The sequence below is a fragment of the Prunus mume genome, linkage group LG3, assembly GCF_029339155.1.
Source record: "Prunus mume cultivar Tortuosa linkage group LG3, ASM2933915v1, whole genome shotgun sequence".
NCBI lineage: Eukaryota > Viridiplantae > Streptophyta > Magnoliopsida > Rosales > Rosaceae > Prunus > Prunus mume.
Window position 1 is genome coordinate 8,864,050 of NC_142700.1, and position 26,433 is coordinate 8,890,482.

Below are 26,433 nucleotides of genomic sequence, written 5' to 3' on the forward strand. Positions count from 1 at the left end.
TGAAGAAGAGGGAAAATAGCTTAGAACTCAAAATTACAAAAACAAAGTGACAAAGGACCAGAAGAGAGCAGATGGTGGCAACGGGCTGGGGGGTTGCTGTTGTTGTTGAAGCCTCTTTTCCTATTCCTTATGTTTCTCCTTTGTGTAGGCTTTTGAGGGGTGGGCGTGGTCTCCTCCTGAATTAAGGTGCTGGTCTCAGATGCTCTACGTGCGACAGAGGAGAGGAGAGTTAGAGAGTTCGGTTCATACCAGAAATGAATTTTTGAGAGGGGATAAAAGTTGAATATTGAAGTATTTATATGGAGGGTAACTTGGTACTTTCAGGTTAGAAAGTGACTACGTAAGTCAATTTCCCAAAAGTCAACACTTCATTTTTGGGATTTAAAACACCCAAAAAGTCACACACTTCCAAAATTGGGTGGGTTTATTTATAAATTTTATAAATTTTTTGGGGCTTCTTTATTTGGGTTTTATTTGGGTTGTATGCTGTACTCCTTACAGCCCAATGGTTTTTGGGCCAAATGACAGTGATATCCTTCGTTGCCGACAACAAAGCCACTGAATGCATGAAACGCGTGTTAATTACCGACACATTTTTCACACAATGAAAACTATCTCATGTACCACTATGCAATAATTATCAGTTGCTCTAAAAATTTTATCCGACATTAGTATCCCACACCAAATACGAACCACAAGTACAAAGATTGTTGCCTGCCACCGACGAAGCCACAGTATATTCTTGACCCGCCACTGCATGCATAAAAGATGTGTTCATTTCTTTGTCACACGATGATACATCAAACATGTGTCAGATACCACAAAGGCATTACTCAATGCATGTACAAATTAGTTGAGTTTTGAATTTTCTCAATTTTCACGTGGAGTGAGGCTAGATGAACAGTATGTGAAAATTAAACACATCTTTGCCTATATAAGCCCCTCCAAAGATAACGGGCAATGCCAAGAAAACCATACAATTTACAAACACCAAGTTTCTATTATGGATTCTAAAACAACTTTCAAGCTGATGAGCACCAAAGACGCTCTGCCAATTACAAGCCAAATATTTGGAAGGATGGTTTCCTTGAATCTCTGAACAGCAAATACGTTGTGAGTTCTCTTTGTCATAATTAACTTTTCTTTATAATTAATAATTTTATTAGATTTTTACCAAAAGAATGACACATTAATTAACCAAGTGTGCAGGGAGATGATTATTCAAGGCAGTCTAAGAATCTAATAAAAGATGTGAAGAATATGATGTTTGTTGAAACTAAAGATTTGATAGCTCAGTTGGAGCTGATTGACAGCATTGGAAAACTAGGCCTCACGAACCACTTTGAAAAGGAAATCAAGGAAGCCCTAGACACTGTTGAAAATAGCAACCCATGCATAACAGAGAACCTTTATGCTACTGCGTTGCACTTTAAGATCCTCAGGCAGCATGGCTATAAAGTATCGAAAGGTAAATATAACGCACAATAATGTTATTTGTATCTTATTTATTTATGTAGTTTTTAGGATATTTTATATTGAGATGGACCATAACATACTAAACTCACACACGTATGCTAGGACTCGAACCTAGAACCTTTTTATGGGAGAGCAATTGCTCTAAAACACGACAATTGTGGGTCCTTTATTTTACTTTATTTATTGACTACTTTGTACGCGGAACTCACTTATATTAGAGAAGTGGTCAACAATCATACGTTTGCATGTACGTATTTGTAAACAACTCCCATTACACTATCTTCTTTCATGTTATTTAACTTTTCAAATTGCCTTAATATGAATGTATGGGGTGAAAACACATATCTCTACGTATGTGTAGATGTTTTTGGTGGCTTCATGGATGAGAAGGGTGCATTAAAGGAAAGCAATTTTTGGGATGTCAAAGGCATGCTTGAACTTTTGGAGGCCTCAAACCTGGCTTTTGAAGGCGAAAGGATCTTAGATGAGGCGAAAGCTTCCTCTATGGTAGCTCTCAGAGGTTCCAAAGTCTGGAATCTGGACAATAACCTTGCCAGGCAAGTGGTCCATGCTTTGGAGCTTTCATCACATCGAAGAGTAGGGTGGTTTAATGTCAAATCGCACATACAAGCCTATGAGAAAGACAATCACGCCAACACCATTTTATTACTTGAATTGGCTAAACTCAACTTTAACATGGTTCAAGCAGCACTGCAAAAAGATCTAAGGGAAGTATCCATGTAAGTAAAAGCGAACAAATCGTTTATCTTCTTTTTGGAAAGTGAAATAATATTATGTTGAAAAATTGGTAACTTGTTGCTTCGGGTTCTGATCGATGTGTCATTAAAGGTGGTGGAACAATCTGGACCTCAAAGAACACTTGAAGTTTGCAAGAGATAGACCGGTCGAGTGCTTCATGTTTGCTGTAGGATTAAATTTCCAACCTGGCTACACATCTTTTAGAATTTTGCTTAGTAAAGTCATCAACTTGATTCTGATAATAGACGACGTTTATGACATTTATGGCTCATTGGAAGAACTAAAGATCTTCACCAACGCCGTCGATAGGTACCTTTGCATTGCAGCAGTATTAAATTAGGGTTAGTTTCATAATTAATGTCTAAATTTCTCATAAATTAAAATTGCCTTAAATTTAGGTGGGATGTTAGGGTAACCGAGCAGCTTCCAGAGTGTATGAAGACCTGTTTCCAAGTGCTCTACAACACTACTTGTGAATTTGCTCATGAAATTGAGGAGGAGAGTGGTTGGAATCTAGCATTACCTCATTTGAGCAAAGCGGTACAAGCCTAGCTAGGCCTTTTCCCCTTTTTTTTTTCGTTTTTTTCGGTTTGTTGTTTTGTTTAATTTTATATACCTTTACATATATATTATATGGTTGAACTTGAAATTATTTGTTTGACTCTTAGTGGGCAGATTTCTGTAAAGCATTATTAGTAGAAGCAGAGTGGTACAGCAGGAGCTACACACCATCCCTTGAAGAGTACCTAAGCAATGGATGCATTTCATCATCAGTTTCAGTCCTTTTGGTTCATACATTTTTCTCCACAACTCATCGTGACAGAATCAAAGGGATTGCTGATTTTCTGCACAAGAATGAAGATCTTGTGCATAACATATCTCTGATAGTTCGGCTCACCAATGATTTGGGAACTTCCGCTGTAACTTTCTCTCTTTATTAATTTTTCTTCTTAATGAAAGACGGGGAAATCTAACCAAATTGCCATAGTTTAATTAATTAATGAATTGATTAACAGGCTGAACAAGAGAGAGGCGATGCTCCTTCAGCAATCCTATGTTACATGCGAGAGATGAATGCTTCTGAAAATACAGCTGAGGCGAAGATTAAGGGCATGATAGACAATGCGTGGAAGAAAATAAATGGGACATGCTCGAGAACCACACAACAAGTGCCTTTTCTCTCACCATTCATCAACAACATTGCCACAAATATTGCGCGAATGGCGCACAGCCTTTACCAAGCTGGAGATGGATTTGGTGATCAAGAACAAGGCTCTCGGCTGATCCATTCTGTGCTAGTTGAGCCTTTACCACTTTGAAGAGTTGTGTTGAAAAATAACGCAAATTTGGTGGAGAAATCTACAAGCTAGCAGAATTTCTAGAATAATTTAGAAAATTACTAAGTTAAAGTTTGTTGAGTCGTATACTAGAACCATCATAATAATTATCTAGTGTTTGTGACTAAATAATTCTAGAATTATTGGACAACTAGTGGCTGAAAAAGCTTTAGAAAGTCGGTTACTGTTTACAACCGACTTGACTAGTTATTTGCCTGACTTAGATGGTCGGTTTACCAACTCTATAAATATGCATGCATAGCCCACTTATGTAATCAAGCTAATAATAAAGGCTAATAGCCTATCTAGCCAATAGCTACAAATAGCTAAGACTTGTATCCATCCTATTGTTGAATAAATAAAATCACTTTATTGTTCTTCTTAAAACCAAAATTATTAATTATTTTTCCTATTTTCTTTTATTATAACTTCAAATACATAAAGAAGGAATATTTTAAAATATTTGAAACGTATAGCTGCCGCGTGGCTATACTCTTTCAATATTTTTGTATATTTTAAGAGTATAGCCGCTCGGCTAGACTCTTTCAATGAATTAGAATATTTTAAGAGTATAGCCTCGCTTTCAACATATTCTTAAATTTGAGATTATTTAGGGTAATACAAGCATCTGTTATATAATCGAAGTGTTTTACAACTAATTATTTTGGAGGTAGGAAGAGACAATCAACCTAATCAAAAGACGTTATTTAGTACATGATTCTCCTGTATGATTTATTCAACTTCCTGCTACTAGACCTTAGTTTTCGAAAAAGGAATTTGAGTTTCCAAAATGAAAAACTGTTTTCAGATCTGATACTGGACCCTAGTTTTCCTATATTTAGTCAGAAAAACATGTGAAGCTGAAGGCCTAGGGTAAGTAAGAGCCTCTCTGCTGCAATGTTTCCATGACTATCACAGGTCACATAACTTGGCCAAAATTACGTGCACTATGTATAAAAGTAAAGAGGTGAAGGCACCTCAACCATGTGATTAACAATTTCCCATCTGATTGAAATAAAACATTCGAAGTAATCTAATAATTTCATTTGGTTATACTACACTCGTATCTTTTTGTTCAACATACTATATTCATATCTTTATGTTAATTTTTTTTTTAGGCATTACATGCTAATGCACTTCCTGTGCTCAATAAGTAAACAACGGCTGGCCAAAGATTGAAAGCCATGGAGCCCTGATCAAAGATACTAGAACCAGTTCCTACCTGAACGGCATGGTGCCGCAGGTAATTGGTGACACATGAACTTTGAACACAAAACGCATTTGTCTTCCTTGGTGTTTGCTCCTGCCATAAAGTTTTTGTTTTGTATTGTCAAGACTTGCCACTGGCGTTGCTGAAGCTGCTTTTGACACATTACTTTAGCTCTGTCTTATTGAGAATGTTCTGCAACTTTGCCTAAGGTTGAAAACAGGCGTAGGGAACATCACATTAAAGGGCCGAAAGAAAATAAAAAATTATTCGTGCAAGTAAGTACGAGTGCACAACAAGTTTCTCGCATGCAGTATGAAAGTTGGACTAATTGGAAAGAGTGGTGTAGAATTGAAACTAGTTTGTTACAGTATTTCTTTGCTTCATCAGTGATTTTTAATTAGTCGAGTCAAGTTAGGAAGAGTGCATGTGGCTGTAGATAGATGGGAAAGAAGATTATATTAGGCATATCTTTGTCAAATGAGAGGTAGACGCAGTCGGAGAGTTTTCTATTGGGATAATTCGGAAGTCACTTATGAACTTTGACTCTTTCTCTAATCAATTTCAGACTCAAATGTCAATAGGCCTAAGGCCTTCTCCTACCTTCGAAGCTCAATGAATATTGAACTATATGCATGTGATGTGACACTGCAACTTGTTAAATTTGGTTTGCTTACTTGTTATTGACGTGGGATTTTATGTTAATCTGTAGATCAACTAGGCCTGCAGTCCGTTGGATGACAAATAGAAGCTATATGGTTTTATCCCCTGCATGCTTTGCTAGTTGCGCAGTGTCTTTTGTACAATTAACTCTCCTAGTCCTAGGCAAGGCAAACAAGAAGTAGATATAGAAAGGTTCATGAGTTTTCGGTTTCGGTTTAGTATGCAGAAAAGTTCATGTATGAATATATATAAAGCTTATTTGAGGGACACCCTTGTAGGGCTCACTCTGCATTGTGGCTCACTCTACATTGTATTTCACTAATCCAAATAATCTATTTTGTAGATATTCATTCAAAGATCATCTCTACAAAAAAAATCACTTGAATCCGATATCATTTGATCATTAAATTAAATACAAATTTATAAATAAACCCAATCCTAGATATGTATTTATAAAAAAACCCAAACACTATTTAAACATAGAAACACACCCAAAATCAACAATTGTATATTTTTTAGTAAATTTGGCTTACACCCTTCAAATTCAATTTGCTATACCTAAAACCCTTCACTTTTTGTTCCTATAAATAATACCAATTTGTATAAGTAAAAACCCATGACTATGATCCAACTCAGCAAGCTACCTAATTAAGCATAAAATCTGATTTATTGTACTTTTCAAATTCCAAGAATACCCTCAACTAAGCCATCATTGCATTTTGTATATTAATGTAGGAATCAATATGAAAACAGTTTTTAATTGGATTGTATATAATGACAGATGTTGAATTTGGAAAGATCTCCCAATGGTTGTAATGGATGTAGGAATTAATTTTGAAACATTTTAAAAAAATTTAACAATAAATTCAAATTTAGGTAATCGGTTTGTTTAATAAAATGTTTATGTTATTTTCTTTTTATGAATTATACATGACTAATAATCCACTTTATAATTGTTTATGAATAAAACTGTACATACTAATTATGTTGAAAAAATAATGTACCTATTACTTGTTTGTTTTATGAAAAACATAATTTACCTAGTATGAAAAGTGTACATAATTATCTATTCCAAATAATGTACCTATACACATTTACAGGTATATTGGAAAATAATTTACCTTGTTTGTTTTTCGGTTTGTTGTTTTGTTTAATTTTATATACCTTTACATATATATTATATGGTTGAACTTGAAATTATTTGTTTGACTCTTAGTGAGCAGATTTCTGTAAAGCATTATTAGTAGAGGCAGAGTGGTACAGCAGGGGCTACGCACCATCCTTTGAAGAGTACCTAAGTAATGGATGCATTTCATCATCAGTTTCAGTCCTTTTGGTTCATACATTTTTCTCCACAACCCATCATGACGGAATCAAGGAGATTGTTGATTTTCTGCACAAGAATGAAGATCTTGTGCATAACATATCTCTGATAGTTCGGCTCACCAATGATTTGGGAACTTCCACTGTAACTTTCTCTCTTTATTAATTTTTCTTCTTAATGAAAGACGGGGAAATCTAACCAAATTGCCATAGTTTAATTAATTAATGAATTGATTAACAGGCTGAACAAGAGAGAGGCGATGCTCCTTCAGCAATCCTATGTTATATGCGAGAGATGAATGCTTCTCAAGATACTGCTGAGGAAAAGATTAAGGGCATGATAGACAATGCGTGGAAGAAAATAAATGGGACATGCTCTAGAACCACACAACAAGTGCCTTTTCTCTCACCATGCATCAACAACATTGCCACAAATATTGCGCAAATGGCGCACAGCCTTTACCAAGCTGGAGATGGATTTGGTGATCAAGAACAAGGCTCTCGGCTGATCCATTCTGTGCTAGTTGAGCCTTTACCACTTTGAAGAGTTGTGTTGAAAAATAACGCAAATTTGGTGGAGAAATCTACAAGCTAGCAGAATTTTCTAGAATAATTTAGAAAATTACTAAGTTAAAGTTTGTTGAGTCATACTAGAACCATCATAATAATTATCTAGTGTTTGTGACTAGATAATTCTAGAATTATTGGACTCAGATGGTCGGTTTACGAACTCTATAAATATGCTTGCATCCCACTTATATAATCAAGCTAATAATAAAGGCTAATAGCCTATCTAGCCAATAGCTACAAATAGCTAAGACTTGTATCCATCCTATTGTTGAATAAATAAAATCACTCTATTGTTCTTTTTAAAACCCAACAGTATATATATATTTTTTAATAAATAAAATCACTCTATTTCAAGGCAATGTCAAGGTACGTGTGGTTAAACTACAACTTTGAGAAGAGATTTTGAAACATTCGAGATGAGTGACCTTAGGTTGATGCACTACTTTTTGGGCATTGGGACAAATCAACACTACAAAAAAAAGTGACAACAGTTACCATTATTTGGTTACTAATGTGGGGGTAACTAAAGGCTTTAGTCCCAAAAGTCATCAAATAATGGTAATTGTTGCCACTTTTTTTTGTAGTGCAAGAAGATGGAATCTTCATATGCTAGAAAAAGTACACTGCGAATCTATTAAAAAAGTTCAAGATGTATAGGTGCAAGACTGGCTACTCCACTTATCACCATTCAAGATGTATGGGTGCAAGATTGGCTACTCCACTTATCACCAATGAGAAATTAAGAAAGGAAGATGGATCAGTTTACAAAAGTCTCTTGCTACTCCAAGCCAAATACACTATGGAGCAGCAAAGAGAATATTAAGATACTTGCAGGGCACAATTGACTACGGCATATGGTATAAGTCCACTACAGATCCAAGAATATTTGGCTACACATACAATGATTGGGCTGGATCAGTGGATGACATGAAAAACACATCAGGTTATGAGTCTCCTATTGTGTTTCTGTTTTAGAGAGATGAACCCCCTTTACTTTACTAAGTTTGGTGCCTCTGTTCCTTTTGCCCTATCATCAATAGTAAGCTAATCCAGTTATGCATGTGTTCTCAATCATAAGCAAAAGCCGAGTACGTAGCAGCAACAAGGTTAACATGCCAAGCTATTTGGCTCAGAAGAATATTTGAAGACATGGGTGAGTGCCTAAATGAAGCTGCAAAAATATTTTGTGACAACAAGTCTGCTATAGCCATGGCAAAAAATCTAGTGTTCCACAACAGAACAAAGAATATGGCCATCAAGCATCACTTCTTACGAGAAGTCACAACAAATAAAGAAGTTGAGCTCAAGTACTGCAAGATAGAGGGGCAAATCATAGAAAACTTCACTAAGGCACTTCCAAGACCAAAATTTGAACTGCTACGAAGCATGCTCGGAGTAACACAAATGTGTATTAAGAAATATCATTGATGAGGGATTAGGAGTCCCAACCTCTCTAGGGTTTGTATTCGTTCTCTCAGTAGCATAATATATCAAATGTATGCAATCACAAATCCAGCCGGTGACCTATGCTTGCCAAATGATCTCCAGCAAAATTCATCTCTCGAAACACATTCCATTCAAAATTCAGGAATCATATAGTGATAGCAGAAAAATTTCCTATCTGAATTGAAGTCTCGATTGATTAAATATAAATGCATCAAATCAAACCCAAATCCAGAAAGAAAAATAAAAGAAAAATTAAAAAACAATATGCATCATCATCATCACGAATTTAATCCAGAAAAGAAAAACAAATAATATATTGAGCATGGCAAACAAAATAATTAAGAAGATATACCAAGTAGTAATAATTAAGGTAGCTCGCTATATATGAGTACTAGTGAGTAAAATAGCAGCACTCTTTATTATAATATATATATATTTTTTTCATTCTTGTTATAAGCTAGCAGCTTTCAAATTTTCCCTTTTCCCAACTTATAGGCTTCGATTATACAAGTTTCCCTTTTTTTCCCTCCTATTCATTACGTAAATCTGTTTATTTTGGGAGCTAATTACAAAATACAACTCCTAAGTTTGGGGCGACTTTCGAAACGGGCACGACCATTTCATACTGCTGCCCAAAGTTTTGAAGTGTTGGAGTCCATAGGCATCATCTTGTTAAGCCATTTTTGGAAGAATTTTTGTTTTAGTCCATATGATCGAGTGATGTTGGGTTAGATCTTCTTCAGGGTTTTTTTTTATTTTTTATTTTTTATATAAGAAACTTTCATTCCAACCAACAAAAGTACAATTTGCAAATAAACAGGATGCAAAACAAGTGACTTGGTTAAAACCTTGCCATAAAAACCCCCAATGGAGGAAATTCAATCAAGAAAAAAAAATACCACAGAATCGATCCGAAAGCAACAAAAAACAACAAAAAAAACTACCCACCCTCCATGTTTGTTACCAAAAGTGAGACTAACCATTCATGAGATAAACCATCCCAGAAAAATGGATGCTGTTCCCTCAAACCAAACTGCGCCATAGAATGGGCTACACGATTCCCAATCGCGGATGAAATCTAACATCACCAACAGGTAACAGCACCATAAGCCTTCTAATTTTGTCCACTATATTTCCCAAAGTACTCCATATCTCACCTAATTCCTTCTTCAAATGAGCCGCCACTTCTTGCGAATCCGACGCTACCAAAAACTAGACATTCCCAACTCTGCAGCCTTCATCAAACTAGTGTGTATAGCAACACATTCAGTAGCCAGCACATCCAAACCTGCTGGTCCCTTATATGCAAACCCCCAAAACAAAGTTACCCTCAGAGTCCCTTAAGACACCACGAACCCCTCTATCACAACCTTCTTTTCCAAGAGCTCCATCACAATTCAATAACAATAAAGAAGAGGGAGGTTTAATCCACCTAATAAAATGTGGCACTGTTGGTGCGAGCATTGTGAATTTTGAAATGCTCCATAGTCCATTCAAAAACCTCAGTAAGCCCACCAGCTTCCCTTCCATAAAGCACATCATTGCAAAGCTTCCAAACTCTCCAACAGAATGATGAGGCCACTCAACTAATTTAAGAAATACCAATTGTTGTTGATGAGGAAAAGTAAGTCTTTTTATATTTGTAAACAAGCAACTATCAGTCAAGAAATTTCATGTATTTGTGATTATGGTACTAGTTATGCTTTAGGTCCTCAAATTAAGACTCGTCATATTTCTTTAATGGAGTTTTTTTTACAAGCTACAAATAAATGAATCAAATCAAACCCAAATCCAGAAAGAAAAATAAAAGAGAAATTAACAAACAATATGCTTTATCATGAATTGAATCCAGAAAAGAATTGAGCATAGCAAACAGAATAAGCAAGAAGATACCTAGCTAGCTAGTAATAATTCATTAAGATAGCTAGTTATATATGAGTACTAGTGAGTGAGTCATATCCAATTCTGTGCTACCATCTTGTCTGGAAAATAAACGAAATGAGTGTAAGTGAACAAAATAAGAGTGAGAAAATCAACACCCTTTCAAAATTGGGTATTTATATTTTTTGGGCTCTTAATGGCCTTTGCACATGGCTAATTTGGGTTGTTTGTTGTACCCCTTAGAGCCCAATGGTTTTTGGGCCAAATGACAGTGATATCCTTGACATAGGAACCTCAAAACAGAATATACCCAAAAATAAGACTGTTGCCAACAACCAAAGCCACTGAATGCATGAAACGCGTGTCAATTACGAACACATTTTTCACACAATGAAAGCTATCTCGTGTACTACTCTTTTGCATGCAATAATTATCAGTTGCTCCAAAATTGTACGCAAGAATAGCGGCCCCGACTTTTGGGTGGTCCTAGATTAGAAATGAAAATGAGGTTTATTTTTCTTTCGTTCTCTTGAATATAATAAAATAATAGAAAAAAAAATTTATGTAAGTAAATACAATTTGGATAAATAAACACGGCTCCAATATTGGTCATATAATCATTGCTCCAATCTGAAAATAAACAAGAATGCGGATACAAATAATTTGCATTCTTTCATATTTCCTTACTAAATAATCTACTAACAAGAATTTTTGGATAAATAAAAGAATTTAAAGACCCTAGCTTTCTTCCATTGATTGTTACTTTTAGTAATTAAATACTTTTTGGCAATTAAATACTTAAATACATGCAATTGATGTTCGTATATTGCATAATTTTCATTTGAAATCTTCAGAAACACTTGTAATTAGATTTGGGGCCTCCAAATGCCAAAATATTGAAATTATTCTCATCTAAAATCATATTCTTCAACTTGATACATATATAACGTATATAATTTGGGGCCCTACAAATGCAGGCCCATGGCCATCGCCCTCCTTGCCCACCCTCAAGGCTGGCACTGATAGTCTCCCGCACCAAATACGTACCACATGTACAAAGATTGTTAACTGCCACCACCAAGCCGCAATTAATTCTTGACCCGCCACTGTGCATGAAAGATGTGTTTCATTTCTTTGTCGTACGATGAAACATAAAACATGTGTTAAATACCAAAAATGCATTACTCAATGCATGTACAAATTAGTTTTGAATTTTCTCAGTTGTATCTTTGCCTATATAAACCCCATCAAAGAAACTAGACAATGCCAGGAAAACCATACAATTTACAAACAAAACTCTTACAATTTACGAACACCAAGTGTCCATTATGGGTTCTAAAACAAACTTTCAAGCTGATGAGCACCAAAGACGTTCTGCCAATTACAAGCCAAATATTTGGAAGGGTGATTTCTTTGAATCTCTGAACAGCAAATATGTTGTGAGTTCTCTTTATCCTAATTAATTTTTCTAGAGAAATTAATAATTTTACTAGATTTTTACTAGAATAATGACACATTAATTAACTGAGTGTGCAGGGAGATGATTATACAAGGCAGTCTGAGAATCTAATAAAAGATGTGAAGAATATGATGTTTGTTGAAACTGAAGATTTGATAGCTCAATTGGAGCTAATTGACAGAATTGGAAAACTAGGCCTCACGAACCACTTTGAAAAGGAAATCAAGGAAGCCCTAGACACTGTAGAAATTAGCAACCCATGCATAATAGAGAACCTTTATGCTACTGCGTTGCACTTTAAGATCCTCAGGCAGCATGGCTATAAAGTATCGCAAGGTAAATATAACGTACAACAATGTTATTTGTATCTTATTTATTTATTTTGTTTTTAGGACATTTTTATTGAGACGGATCATAATATACTAAATTCACACACGTATGTTATGACTTGAACCTAGAACTATTTTCATGGGAGAGCAATTGCTCCAAAACACTACAATTGTGGGTCCTGTTCTTTATTTTATTTATTGACTACTTTGTTGACCATCTCTATTAATGTACGTGGGATTCATCTATATTAGAGAAGTGGTCAGCAATCATATGTTTGCATGTGCGCATTTGTAAACAACTCCCATAACACTATCTTATTTCATGTTATTTAACTTTTCAAATTGCCTTAATATTAATGTATGGGGTGAAAACCAATATCTCTACGTACGTGTAGATGTTTTCGGTGGCTTCATGGATGAGAAGGGTGCATTAAAGGAAAGCAATTTTTGGGATGTCAAAGGCATGCTTGAACTTTTGGAGGCCTCAAACCTGGCTTTTGAAGGCGAAAGGATCTTAGATGAGGCGAAAGCTTCCTCTATGGTAGCTCTCAGAGGTTCCAAAGTCTGGAATCTGGACAATAACCTTGCCAGGCAAGTGGTCCATGCTTTGGAGCTTTCATCACATCGAAGAGTAGGGTGGTTTAATGTCAAATCGCACATACACGCCTATGAGAAAGACAATCACGCCAACACCGTTTTATTACTTGAATTGGCTAAACTCAACTTTAACATGGTTCAAGCAGCACTGCAAAAAGATCTAAGGGAAGTATCCATGTAAGTAATAGCGAACAAATCGTTTATCTTCTTTTTGGAAAATGAAATAATATTATGTTGAAAGTTTGGTAACTTGTTTCTTTGGGTTCTGATCGATGTGTCATTAAAGGTGGTGGAACAATCTGGGCCTGAAAGAACACTTGAAGTTTGCAAGAGATAGACCGGTCGAGTGCTTCATGTTTGCTGTAGGATTAAATTTCCATCCTGGCTACACATCTTTTAGAATTTTGCTTAGTAAAGTCATCAACTTGATTCTGATAATAGACGACGTTTATGACATTTATGGCTCATTGGAAGAACTAAAGATCTTCACCAACGCCGTCGATAGGTACCTTTGCATTGCAGCAGTATTAAATTGTGGTTAGTTTCATAATTAATGTCTAAAATTCTCATAAATTAAAATTGCTTTAAATTTAGGTGGGATGTTGGGGTAACCGAGCAGCTTCCAGAGTGTATGAAGACCTGTTTCCAAGTGCTCTACAACACTACTTGTGAATTTGCTCATGAAATTGAGGAGGAGAGTGGTTGGAATCTAGCATTACCTCATTTGAGCAAAGCGGTACTAGCCTAGCTAGGCCTTTTCCTTTTCTTTTGTTTTGCTTTGTTGTTTTGCTGAACTTGAAATTATTTGTTTGACTCTTAGTGGGCAGATTTCTGTAAAGCATTATTAGTAGAGGCAGAGTGGTACAGCAGGAGCTACACACCATCCCTTGAAGAGTACATCAGTAATGGATGCATTTCATCATCAGTTTCAGTCCTGATGGTTCATACATTTTTCTCCACAACCCATCGTGATGGAATCAAAGAGATTGCTGATTTTCTGCACAAGAATGAAGATCTTGTGCATAACATATCTCTGATAGTTCGGCTCACCAATGATTTGGGAACTTCCACTGTAACTTTTCTTTCTTTATTAATTTTTCTTCTTAATGAAACACGGCAAAATCTAACCAAATTGCTATAGTGTTTTATTAGTTTTTACAGCCTACTTCCATAGTTTAATTAATTAATGAATTGATTAACAGGCTGAACAAGAGAGAGGCGATGCTCCTTCAGCAATCCTATGTTATATGCGAGAGATGAATGCTTCTCAAGATACTGCGGAGGAAAAGATTAAGGGCATGATAGACAATGCGTGGAAGAAAATAAATGGGACATGCTCGAGAACCACACAACAAGTGCCTTTTCTCTCACCATTCATCAACAACATTGCCACAAATATTGCGCGAATGGCGCACAGCCTTTACCAAGCTGGAGATGGATTTGGTGATCAAGAACAAGGCTCTCGGCTGATCCATTCTGTGCTAGTCGAGCCTTTACCACTTTGAAGAGTTGTGTTGAAAAATAACGCAAATTTGGTGGAGAAATCTACAAGCTAGCAGAATTTCTAGAATAATTTAGAAAATTACTAAGTTAAAGTTTGTTGAGTCATACTAAAACCATCTTAATAATTATCTAGTGTTTGTGACTAAATATTCTAGAATTGTTGGAAAACTAGTGGCTGAAAACACTTTAGAAGGTCGGTTACTGTGCACAACCGACTTGACTATTTATTTGCCAACTTAGATGGTCGGTTTACCAACTTTATAAATATGCATGCAGCCCGCTTATGTAATCAAGCTTGTAATCAAGCTAATAATAAAGGCTAATAGCCTATCTAGCCAATAGCTACAAATAGCTAAGACTTTTATCCATCTTATTGTTGAATAAATAAAATGACTCTATTGTTCTTCTTAAAATCCAATATTTTTTTTTAAATAAATAAAATCACTTTATTTCAAGGCAATGCCAAGGTATGTGTGGTTAAACTACAAACTTTGAGAAGAGATTTTGAAAAGATTCGAGATGAGTGACTTTGGGTTGATGCACTACTTTTTGGGCATTGAGATAAATCAAGAAGATGGAATTTTTATATGCCAGAAAAAGTACACTGAGAATCTATTGAAAAAGTTGAATATACCATTCTTCCCCCTTTGCCTCAAGCTTTCAAATCTACCATTTATGAAACGATGAGTCACCTATTCTAAATTGATGACTCACCTAGCCTAAGATTTTTCAATAATGAATTTATTCTCTTCATCCCTATTCATTGTATCATCACTATCTTCTAAATTGATGACTCACCTAGCCTAAGGCTCTTCAATCATGAATTTATTCTCTTCCTCATCATTCATTTTATCATTCATTGATGTTTTAAATTTTCTTAATGAGTCTAGAGCTGAACCACCTGATTTTAAACATCCTAAAGAGTAGAACTATTATAGGAGGGGAATAGACTGGTTTTTCCTTGACATTTGGTTCTATGCTTGCTTGGACGTGAGGTTAAGGGAGTAACAATAGGGTCGAACAACTTGTCAAGTGTATTATGGGGCTTTAGGTCTATGTGCGCCAATAGGACACTCAAATGTGTTTCTTTTTTACCCTTGAATTTTAATAAGTAAATTATCTTAATTAGGTATTCTACCTGCGTACTTTCAAGGATGACTCCAGACAAGGTTAAGCTAGCTGGACAAGAGGTAGGGTTTCCTGATTTCCCGGTGATAGGGCTATGCCACTTTTAATCTTGGTGTTTATATATAATATAATAAATATGAATATTATTGTTGATTTGGTCGATAAATATTATTTGATGTTATGTATGTGAATATTATTATTGATGTTTCTCCATGGATATTATTTTTTATGTTGGGTGAGTATTATATTCATGTGATGAAACTTGAAATATTATTGTTATTATTTGTATTATTATTCCACACAGATAAATGATGCTTGCGCTGCATTACATATGCATCATAAATACAATGATATTTGGGTTGTGTGTGCCGTTTGAGGTATATCTAAGGGGTGGGAGAAAGCCTTAGATATATATGAGTAAAAATACGGAATACATTAAATTGACGGGAGCAGGGCTTGAATATATTGAGGTGATTGGAGCAGGCCTTTAATGAAAAGTGAAAGTTGAGAAATTCATAAACAAAAGAAAACTGGATTAAGGAATGGATGGACGCTAGTTCATATTTTAGGGTATTCGGAGCAGCAGTGGTAAAATGAATGGTATGGGACATCTAGGCTTGTTGCCCTAAGGTATGAATTAGTGAGATTAGAAGGGAGTGAGTTCATGACATCACCGCATATGTAAATTTATTTATCTGGTATGATTGCATAATTTCTGTATCTTGTATTGTTTGATGCATGACACTTTGATTAACTGTGATAGTTGACCTTTGTCACATCCTGGGATCAGCTCCACCGTAACACGATATTGTCCTCTTTGGGCCTATCTCTCTGCCTTCATGATTTTGTTTCTGGGAACTCACGAGCAACTTCCTAGTGGGTCATGCATCCTGGGATTGCTCTAGCCCCAACTCGCTTAACTTCGGAGTTCCCATGACTCCGAAGCCAGTGAGCTCCTAAAAGGTCTCGCACTAGATGAATGTGGATATGTACATATAAGACACATCTCTCCCTCTCCGTTGATCGATGTGAGATGTTATATTAAGGGGTTTGATGGTACTCTATTGGGCATTAGAATGCTCATATCCTAATAGATTGTGCAGGATTCAAGGCCAAGTTTGAGGGAGCGGGTTTCAACCAAGCTACTACGCTTTTGTTGTTGATTTGTGTATTTAATAATTGTAAGTAGTCAACCGTTTGATAAAAATATTAGTGTGTATTGAACTACGAGCTACTGCGACTCTGATTTTGTGTTGTTAAGTAAATTTGTATTAATTGGGGCTCTATTTCTCATCATATCATAGTTGTAGGATTTTATTCTTATGACTATGGTATGTCTCACACCATGATTCGGGAATATTCTTTATTTTCGAATCGGGTCGTAACACAAGATATTTGGCTCAGAAGAATATTTGAAGACATGGGTGAGTGCCTAAATGAAGCTACAAAAATACTTTGCGACAACAAGTCTACTATAGCCATGACAAAAAATCCAGTGTTCCACAGCAGGACAAAGAATATTGCCATCAAGCATCACTTCTTACGAGAAGTCTTAGCAAATAAAGAAGCTGAGCTCAAGTACTGCAAGACAGAGGAGCAAATCGCAGACATCTCACTAAGGCACTTCCAAGACCAAAATTTAAATTGCTACAAAGCATGCTCAGAGTAACACCAAAGTGCATTAAGAAATATCATTGATGAGGGATTAGGAGTCCCAACCTCTCTAGGGTTTGTAGTCGTTCTCTCAGTAGCAGCAGAATATATCAAATGTATGCAATCTCAAATCCAGCTGGTGACCCATGCTTGCCAAAGATCGCCAGCAAAATTCATTTCTCTAAACACATTGTTGGAGAACAATCAATATAAAACCAAAATAACAGAATAATAAAAACCAATGAATATATTTTATATAGATATAATTGAATCAATACAACAATAATATAGATTGTAGAATACTGACTTGAATTGTAGATAGAGTCCTGCAAATTTGCAGTGTCCTTTAGACAGTATTTCTCCTCTACCCTTGTGCTTGTAGTTCGATAGGAGTCTGTCCACCAGGATTAAACTATCTTAAATCTAAGCCTAAGCACAGTGGCTTGATTTCTGGCGAACAGTGGTATGAATTCTCTCAGGAAGTGTAAAATGTGAGAATGATGATGCAGTTCAAAGGTGTCTTTCTGGTTTGATCGTATTGTCATTATATAGACGTCTGACACCTCTTCATCCAACAGTTATGTTAACTGTTTTAATTAATTCGAATTTCAGATTTTGGTTTTATCTGAAAAAACTGAATTTTCAATTAATAAAAAATAAATTATTAATAAATTGGGGTTAGTTTCATAATTAATGTCTAAAATTCTCATAAATTAAAATTGCCTTAAATTTAGGTGGGATGTTGGGGTAACCGAGCAGCTTCCAGAGTGTATGAAGACCTGTTTCCAAGTGCTCTACAACACTACTTGTGAATTTGCTCATGAAATTGAGGAGGAGAGTGGTTGGAATCTAGCATTACATCATTTGAGCAAAGCGGTACAAGCCACCTAATTACCTACCTTCATTTGAGCTAGGCCTTTTCCCCTTTTTATTATTATTTCTTTTTCGGTTTGTTGTTTTGTTTAATTTTATATACCTTTACATATATATTATATGGTTGAACTTGAAATTATTTGTTTGACTCTTAGTGGGCAGATTTCTGTAAAGCATTATTAGTAGAAGCAGAGTGGTACAGCAGGAGCTACACACCATCCCTTGAAGAGTACCTAAGCAATGGATGCATTTCATCATCAGTTTCAGTCCTTTTGGTTCATACATTTTTCTCCACAACCCATCGTGACGGAATCAAAGAGATTGCTGATTTTCTGCACAAGAATGAAGATCTTGTGCATAACATATCTCTGATAGTTCGGCTCACCAATGATTTGGGAACTTCCACTGTAACTTTTCTTTCTTTATTCATTTTTCTTCTTGATGAAACACGGCGAAATCTAACCAAATTGCTATAGTTTTTTTATTAGTTTTTACAGCCTACTTCCATAGTTTGATTAATTAATGAATTGATTAACAGGCTGAACAAGAGAGAGGCGATGCTCCTTCAGCAATCCTATGTTACATGCAAGAGATGAATGCTTCTGAAGATATAGCCGAGAGGAAGATTAAGGGCATGATAGACAATGCGTGGAAGAAAATAAATGGGACATGCTTGAGAACCCCACAGCATGTGCCTTTTCTCTCACCATTCATCAACAACATTGCCACAAATATTGCGCGAATGGCGCACAGCCTTTACCAAGCTGGAGATGGATTTGGTGATCAAGAACAAGGCTCTCGGCTGATCCAGTCTGTGCTAGTTGAGCCTTTACCACTTTGAAGAGTTGGAATCTAGAGAGTCATCAATAGTGTTTAATAAGTATTCTGTAAGAGTACATCCACAGTAAGGTGAGCTTCTGTTAAAAATAATGCATCATCTACAGTTTAAATTTAGAAAATAAAATTATTAGTTGTATCTTTTCTTACAGGTTTCTTATAAAGAGTTGTATCTGTTGACTATATGAGATGATGTATTTTTTAGATATCAAAAGTTGTGTCTTATTATTTAAAGGTGTAAATGTAATTATAAATAGCCAATGTTACAGGCTGCTGTTGTATCGAAGAAGTTAATAAAATCAGTTTGTCTAATTCTCTGTTTTACAAACACTCTCTGCCTTGCTTTGTGATCATTCGCCCAACAGCTTCCACTATATTTCTGAGTGAATATTTCTGTATTACACACTCACATTCGCGCTCATCTTTAGAAGAAAGGGAAGAGAGAAAATAACAGAAAAAGAGGAATCCCACTAGGCCGGAGTCCCAACCGCTTTATGTCGCATCCTCCTGCTACGAAAAGAGAGAAATTCTTCACTGACCGTGGACTACTGTCAGCAATGGCTAACACTGGGAGATCCAACTGCTCCTTCATCTTCCTTACCAAGGAGATCGTATCCTCTTCGGGCACGGGGTCTGGTGTGTAGACAATGATACAAGGAAACCTACGATCAACCTCATCCTTGGTCAATCGAAAGTAAGCGCCGTAACTCCCAACCACCAGTGTTATATAGAGAGACTCCAATATAAGCCCATACAACTGATATCCCCTAGACACAAACCCATCTATCTATATAACTACGTTGAAAACCCAAATTTAAATTTAAATGACCAGTAGGATATAAGAGGTCGTAGTATTTCTATGTTTTTACATCGTTGCCACTAAACTTCATATTTTATTTATAATTTATTTCAAGCATTTTATTAACTGCCATAATTGTAATTAATATACTCCCTATTAATAGCATATCAATCACCCCATTTCTTTTAGTTGTCATTCCCTCTCACATCTCGCCCCCTAAAATTGCAAACCAAAAAAAAAAATGTAAATTACATATCCAATAATGTACCTATGAAAAATATAATATAAATATATACATATAAAATATAAGTATATTATTTACCCAAAAAAAAAAAGTCAGTTACTTTGTAATTGCGTATATTTTTCATAATTAAAAATAGGTACACAATAATTTATATAAAATATAGGTACATTATTTGAAGAGGAAAGATAGGTACATTATTAGAGGAAAAAAATTGGTAAGTTATTTGGAGAGAGAAAATAGGTTCATTTAAAAAAATTACGTTTGATAAAACAAATAATAGGTACTTTATTCAGAGAAAAAAGGCTATATTATTTATAGTAGAAAATAGGTACATTATTTAGATAAATAATAGGTACTTTATTCGTAGTAGGTATATTATTCAAATGGTAGGTACATTGGATGACATATAATACCTAAATCCTAATTGTAAGTACATTAAAATTAATGTAGGTATATTGGAATAGATAATTATGTACACTTTTCATACTAGGTAAATTATATTTTTCATAAAACAAATAGGTACATTATTTTTTCAACATAATTAGTATGTACAGTTTTATTCATAAACAATTATAAAGTGGATTATTAGTCATGTATAATTCATAAAAAGAAAATAACATAAACATTTTATTAAACAAACCAATTACCCAAATTTGAATTTATTGTTAATTTTTTTTTAAATGTTCCAAAATTAATTCCTACATCTATTACAACCATTTGGAGATATTTCCAAATTCAACATCTGTCATTATATACAATCCAATTAAAAACTGTTTCCATATTGATTCCTACATTAATATACAAAATGCAATAATGGCTTAGTTGGGGGTATTTTTGGAATCTGAAAAGTACAATAAATCAGATTTTACACTTAATTAGGTAACTTGCTGAGTTGGATCCTAATCATGGGTTTTTACTTATACAAATTGGGTATTATTTATAGAAACAAAAAGTGAAGGGTTTTAGGTATGGCAAATTGAATTTAAAGGGTGTAAGCCAAATTTACTATATTATATACTCTGCGTTGCTCGTCATGTCACCACCGTTGCTTTCGACAGCGCAGAGTAACCTTGCCCACGGTCATTCGCACAATCGGCCATACCACCGCCATATTCACAGAAACGAAGATCGCCCGCAACAAAGACCGCCATCGATCAAAGTCAAAGGAAGGAAAGGAGAGCTCTGCTGGGGTTTTATTTTATGAGATAGCTGATCGGATTTGATTTAGGGTTCTGGACTGTCTCTCTATCTCAACGAGGAGGAGGAGACGCTTTTATACCTAACAAACCACACAATATATACTTTCTTTTTCCTTATGTCGGCGAGTCTAATTCTTCTTATTCTATGTGGTACTTGTAAGAGCACTTCCACCCACAAGGGTTAAGTCTAAGGGGGCAAGCAAAGGCTGTCTCTATTCACGTGAATAGTGTCAGCCTTGCCATTTGTAGTTCCACCCATGAGGGCTAAGTCTAAGGCAATTACTATTCACTTAAATTTATTTTTTATTTTTTATACTTAAAACATTGATTTTGATAAGCTTTTCGGATAAGATTTTCACTTCCCAAGTGTTAATATTTATCGTAAAATCCTCACCTAAAAATCAAGATAACATTTTCGGATAAAATTTTGAAATTAAATTGGTGTGGAAAATGAACAAGATTGGTAGGTATGTATAGAAAAAATTTCCAGAATTTTTTGATATTTTTTTTAAAAAAATTTTGATATTTTTTTCAATTTTTTTAGCCAAAAATTGGACAACCGTTGGATTGTGCAAGATTTTTTGATCGGAGGCTCCAGAAGAAGCCACATGGCTTGTAATCATTGGGCAATGTGGACTGGTGGGTCCAAAAGTAAAAAAAATTTAAAAATCAGCTGCGACGTCATGCTGCGTCAGAACCCGAGGTTTGGTGCCCAGAGCAAGATTAGCCGTGACCTTGCCCGGGCTGAATTTCCTGCGCTGGAGGTCTCTTGGGCTCGCCAAGGCTGCCTTTTCCCAGTTTGGGTCTGGTGCTAGAGATGCTCTAAAGGCAAGTCCCCTAGGCTTCACTCCCCTTTTATTTTGGTAGCTGATTCTCCACACGCAAAATCTCCTCCTACATTCCCCTTTTATTAATATTATTTCTTTTTCTTACTTTTTATAACCTAGCTTTCCAAATTTCCCCTTGTCTCCTTATGGGCTTCGACCATACAAGTTTCCCTTTTTTCCTTTTTTGTTTTTGTTTTCCTTCATTACGTGCTCTATTTATTTTTGGAGGTGATTCTCGACCAAAAACCAAACAAGAAAAAGAAAAAAGAAATTTAACCTTCCTCCCACCTTACACAGTCTTCTTGCTCCTTCTGCTGTTTCAGAGCCATATCTCTCATCATCACCAACAATCTTGCCATAACTCTACCAATGGATGACCAAATCTTAGAAAATCTTAGAATACTGAAGTCATCTATGGTTACTGTCCTAAAGCCCCTTGAAGAAATTTATCCTCCACCAGCTGACCGCCAGTTCATTGAGGTCAAATATAGACCTCGTGGTGAAATAATAGAAGGTCTCCGTGATTTCATTGTTGCAGCTCAAAAAAATATTCAAGCTGGAATAACCCCATGCTTCCCTTTTCTCGTACGAACCGAAAGTACCCAAGTTTTCTCCACGGATGCAAATCGTTATGTGCTGAAAAAGAAAGCTAAAACGAAAGTCCAGGAAAATAAAAAAAGGCTCGAATCTCGGGACATAAAATTCATGTCGATGATTAAAATGATCAAGAGTAACTGCGAGAAGAACTATGAGTGTAACAAGCGGGAGCTGCTCTACGAGTGGGAGCCTTATGGATTCGAAACTATAGATTATTTGGATATCCTGGTTGACAATCTAGCATGCATGTTGGAGTGCACCCGGGAGAGTTTACTTATAACTAGCAACGCAGAAGGTAGAGTGGCTGGTCAGCTGTCCTATGTATGTAAGGGCAAACGCGGAATTCTAGGTCTCCCCAGTCATCCATGGAAAAAATCATTATGATTGGATACTGTTTGTTGTTAGTCCCTTTTTATATATTTGATAATTTTAATTGATGTGGTTAGACTGTATTCACTTTCAGATTAGCTTTTCTCAGAAGAAAATCCAAAATGATCTGATACCTATAGCAGAGATATCAAAATAAGAGGGGTATCATCTTATGACCATATAGTTTTAGTTGGCTAAGTAAGGACAAAGGACATTACAAATTCCATATTGAAATTTTAGATTTTCGATAATTAGAGCTAGTTGTGACTGTATTGTGATTTGTACTCCTGCTAATGTTTTTTGGCCTTTGGGATTACAGGGAAGAATATGTATTAAAAGAGCGGCAAGGACACGACATTCAGTTTGGACTTGGAGAGTTAGTGATAATCAGCCAGGTTGACTTCTCTCTTTCCAATCAAGTTTGTGGCAGCAACCATCGATTTAGGAGCTAGCTATAGCTTTCTCTTTGTCAAAGTGATTTTTTATGTTCATCTTTTAATTTTCCTTTTGTTTATCAGAGAGAAGGGTCTTTCTTTATTCATTGATCTTCTTGTTTAGTGCAGTTCTTCCACTACCCAGGTAATTATTCTACGTTTTGTTTGTTATACGTTTTTAACTTTTTCTTCAGTTTCTCTCCAAACTTATATGGTTTAATTTGTTTTTTCGTTTTTGATGTGCATCTGCAGTGCCATGGTGCGGACATTGAAGGTCCAGCAGAAGTTCGCATTGAATGGGCATGCAATATTTGTGAGCAACCACATATAGTTCCTCTATTTATAAGTATAGGTTAATGCTATGGATATGGTATTTTGTATGGATATAGTAGGAATCAAGATTGGTAAACTATGTAATTACTATTGATTATTCAAGTTTTATGAAAAACAATTTTTGAGTACATATATGTATGGTGTGGGTAATAGCAGATTTAGACCTGAATTTATTGCTCATAAAGCATTGTGGTTGTTTTTTTTAGTTAAAATCGTTTTACAGAACCATGGGAAAAAAAAAAGTAAAATCACTGTCAGTTTTACAGATAATACATGACATTTTTTTCACAAAAATTCGTCATCTTTAGAGTTAATAGACAACAGTTTGTTAACACATGCACCACAACCTTTTTACTTCTCTTTCAGTGCATAACCATTCTAAACTTACAATGTTAATATAGACTCATACTTCATAGTCATATTACATTACAACATTACATAATAAATTGAAAATTCAATATATTACATAATTACTCATTTTGAGCTTATTATCGCATCGGAAGTCTTTCAGTTATTAGCAACGGAAACAAAACACACCTTGCAAAACTATACAAGAAGCCTCTTGCTCATATCCTTGATTCCCTCACCTGTAGACTTAACCTATACATTGTCGAATAGTGTACCAGACCATCAATGACAAACCCGGTAAGCTTTTTACAGCTCGTATGAGTAAACCACAACAAGTAACACATATATTTTCACATAATTAACATTACACATCCCCTTATTTAGAACACACAAAATCCATGTATTACCATGATAAACTAAATAGAAAATATCGCAATACAATCTCAAATCTTTTATTTTCTCGGAAGCATCAAGTCACTCACTGACTTCCAAAAACTCTCTCTTTAAAAAACAACATTTCGTAATTTTTAGACAAACAAAAGTGAAAATACATTGAATCTCTCATATGTACAAACACTACTTGCAACCACACATGTACATATTGATGCAGTATACTCACGCTACTCGATCTTTAACCAACACATGAACCGGATAGTACACCAACTCATGAGTGAGTATAGTACATGTTCATAATATCACACACATAAACCAGATGACGACAGACTAGAGCTCTAACTGTTTTTGGGTCTTCCATCTAAGGGTTTTAATCCCTAATTGTTGCCATAAGATATGAAATTCCATATTTATAAAATTATATATTTTGAAGATTTAATATTTTATCATTTAATTTATAAATTATAACTATATATATAGTTATATTCATTATATATATATATAAAAGAACCCATATTATTTGCATGGCAGTGTGCACGTTTAGGTCAATCTTAGTATATTTTGATAGATATTTAAATTGAGTGATAAAATTGGACAAACTTATCTTATCATAAATTATATTATATTTTATTGAAAACTTAGGAGTTAATGCTTTAAAAGATATATTTGGTAAGAAGGTGGAGGTGGACTTATTAGCATGAGGTGTTAGATTAAGAGTATTGTAGCTAGAGATGGTGCCACCATTCTTGCTAGGTGGCGAGACATGCAAAGATTGAAGATAGCATCAAGGAGTTGTTATCCTTGACTTTTGTTGCCGCCAAGAATATTAACCAATTAGGGATTTCTTATTGCCTACTCCTACTACTAGAAATATGGCACGGAATGCAAATTTCCTTGACTTATTTTCCCAATGGGTCCCACATTCTGTCCAACCAATACATGGGTCCCTTATTGCTAAAAGTTTGGCATGGAATGCAGATCGCCGTCACTTATTTTCCCTATGGATCCCACATTCTGTCCAACCAATACATGAGTCCTCTATTGCTAAAAATATGGCACGGAATGCAAATTTCCATGACTTATTTTTCCAATGGGTCCCACATTCTGTCCAACCAATACGTGGGTCCTTTATTGATAAAAATATGGCACGGAATGCAAATCTCTGTGACTTATTCCTGTCCAACCAATACGCGTGCATGCATTCTAAATACATCTATGTCTAAATAGATTCAATATGCCATCAACAACGGCAAGAACTTGTCCCATGTGTTTTATTTCTACAACCAGTCAAACAAAAACCATGAGTCGCTAAGAAAAACTCATTCAAATGAAATATTTGTAAGAGACATAACACATATCTAACCCAAACTAGACAATGAGTTAGATTTACAAACACAACACAATACCAAGAAAAAGACGAGAATTTGAAAAAAAAAATAGGCTTTTTATCACAAATAGTCCTTCAGGTTTACAAAATTATCACGAATCGTCCTTCGGCTTTTTTTGTGACACTAATAGTCCTTTAGGTTATCATCCACCCATCAAAATAGTCATTCTGTTAGTTTCTGTTAAAACTGAAGTTAAACTCACGTGCTCATCCTGCTTTTTGAAATATAATCTCATCATTCCACTCAACCTTCGACCAAGCCCAACTGTCGGAACTCTAACTTGCAATGAATTGACTTTTGTTAGGAAAGTGCATAACAATATCAAAGCTTGGATTCCTCAACATAGACTCTCTCCTCCATTGTCGATAGTTAGGAACTACTTTGGTCTTTTTCTTCTTGCTGCTAACTTCATCATCCACATCAGATTCATCATACCCATGTTTGCTATGAAAATCCTCAGA

At 35.3% G+C, this 26,433-nt stretch overlaps 2 protein-coding genes and 1 long non-coding RNA gene across 5 annotated transcripts; all 3 read left to right on the forward strand.

The window, feature by feature from the left end:
- The first annotated feature begins 973 nt into the window (after positions 1-973).
- LOC103325630 ((E,E)-alpha-farnesene synthase-like) lies at positions 974-7,561 on the forward strand. The gene is made up of 9 exons (XM_089048671.1): positions 974-1,113; positions 1,210-1,468; positions 1,838-2,216; positions 2,326-2,544; positions 2,634-2,775; positions 2,904-3,155; positions 3,252-3,552; positions 6,663-6,910; positions 7,007-7,561. Exons 2-9 carry the CDS (start codon positions 1,261-1,263, stop codon positions 7,307-7,309), a joined length of 2,052 nt encoding a protein of 683 aa, XP_088904797.1. The 5' UTR covers positions 974-1,113; positions 1,210-1,260; the 3' UTR covers positions 7,310-7,561.
- A 4,377-nt stretch (positions 7,562-11,938) lies between these two features.
- On the forward strand, positions 11,939-19,340 carry LOC103325568 ((E,E)-alpha-farnesene synthase-like). Of its 3 annotated transcripts, none has more exons than XM_089049159.1 (7): positions 11,939-12,101; positions 12,199-12,457; positions 12,846-13,224; positions 13,334-13,552; positions 13,642-13,783; positions 13,868-14,119; positions 18,743-19,340. In XM_089049159.1, the coding sequence occupies exons 1-7, from the start codon at positions 11,991-11,993 to the stop codon at positions 19,043-19,045; spliced, it is 1,665 nt and encodes a 554-aa protein (XP_088905285.1). In that variant the 5' UTR covers positions 11,939-11,990; the 3' UTR covers positions 19,046-19,340. The 3 variants fall into 3 exon arrangements, with proteins under 3 accessions (XP_088905285.1, XP_088905286.1, XP_008225979.2); XM_089049160.1 differs by lacking the exon at positions 13,868-14,119 and adding an exon at positions 18,360-18,611; XM_008227757.2 differs by lacking the exon at positions 18,743-19,340 and adding an exon at positions 14,250-14,963.
- Positions 19,341-22,190: 2,850 nt separating this feature from the next.
- LOC103325569 (uncharacterized) lies at positions 22,191-23,971 on the forward strand. The gene is made up of 3 exons (XR_016125449.1): positions 22,191-23,471; positions 23,595-23,655; positions 23,763-23,971. It is a non-coding gene; the product is annotated as an uncharacterized LOC103325569 (long non-coding RNA).
- Positions 23,972-26,433: the final 2,462 nt, after the last annotated feature.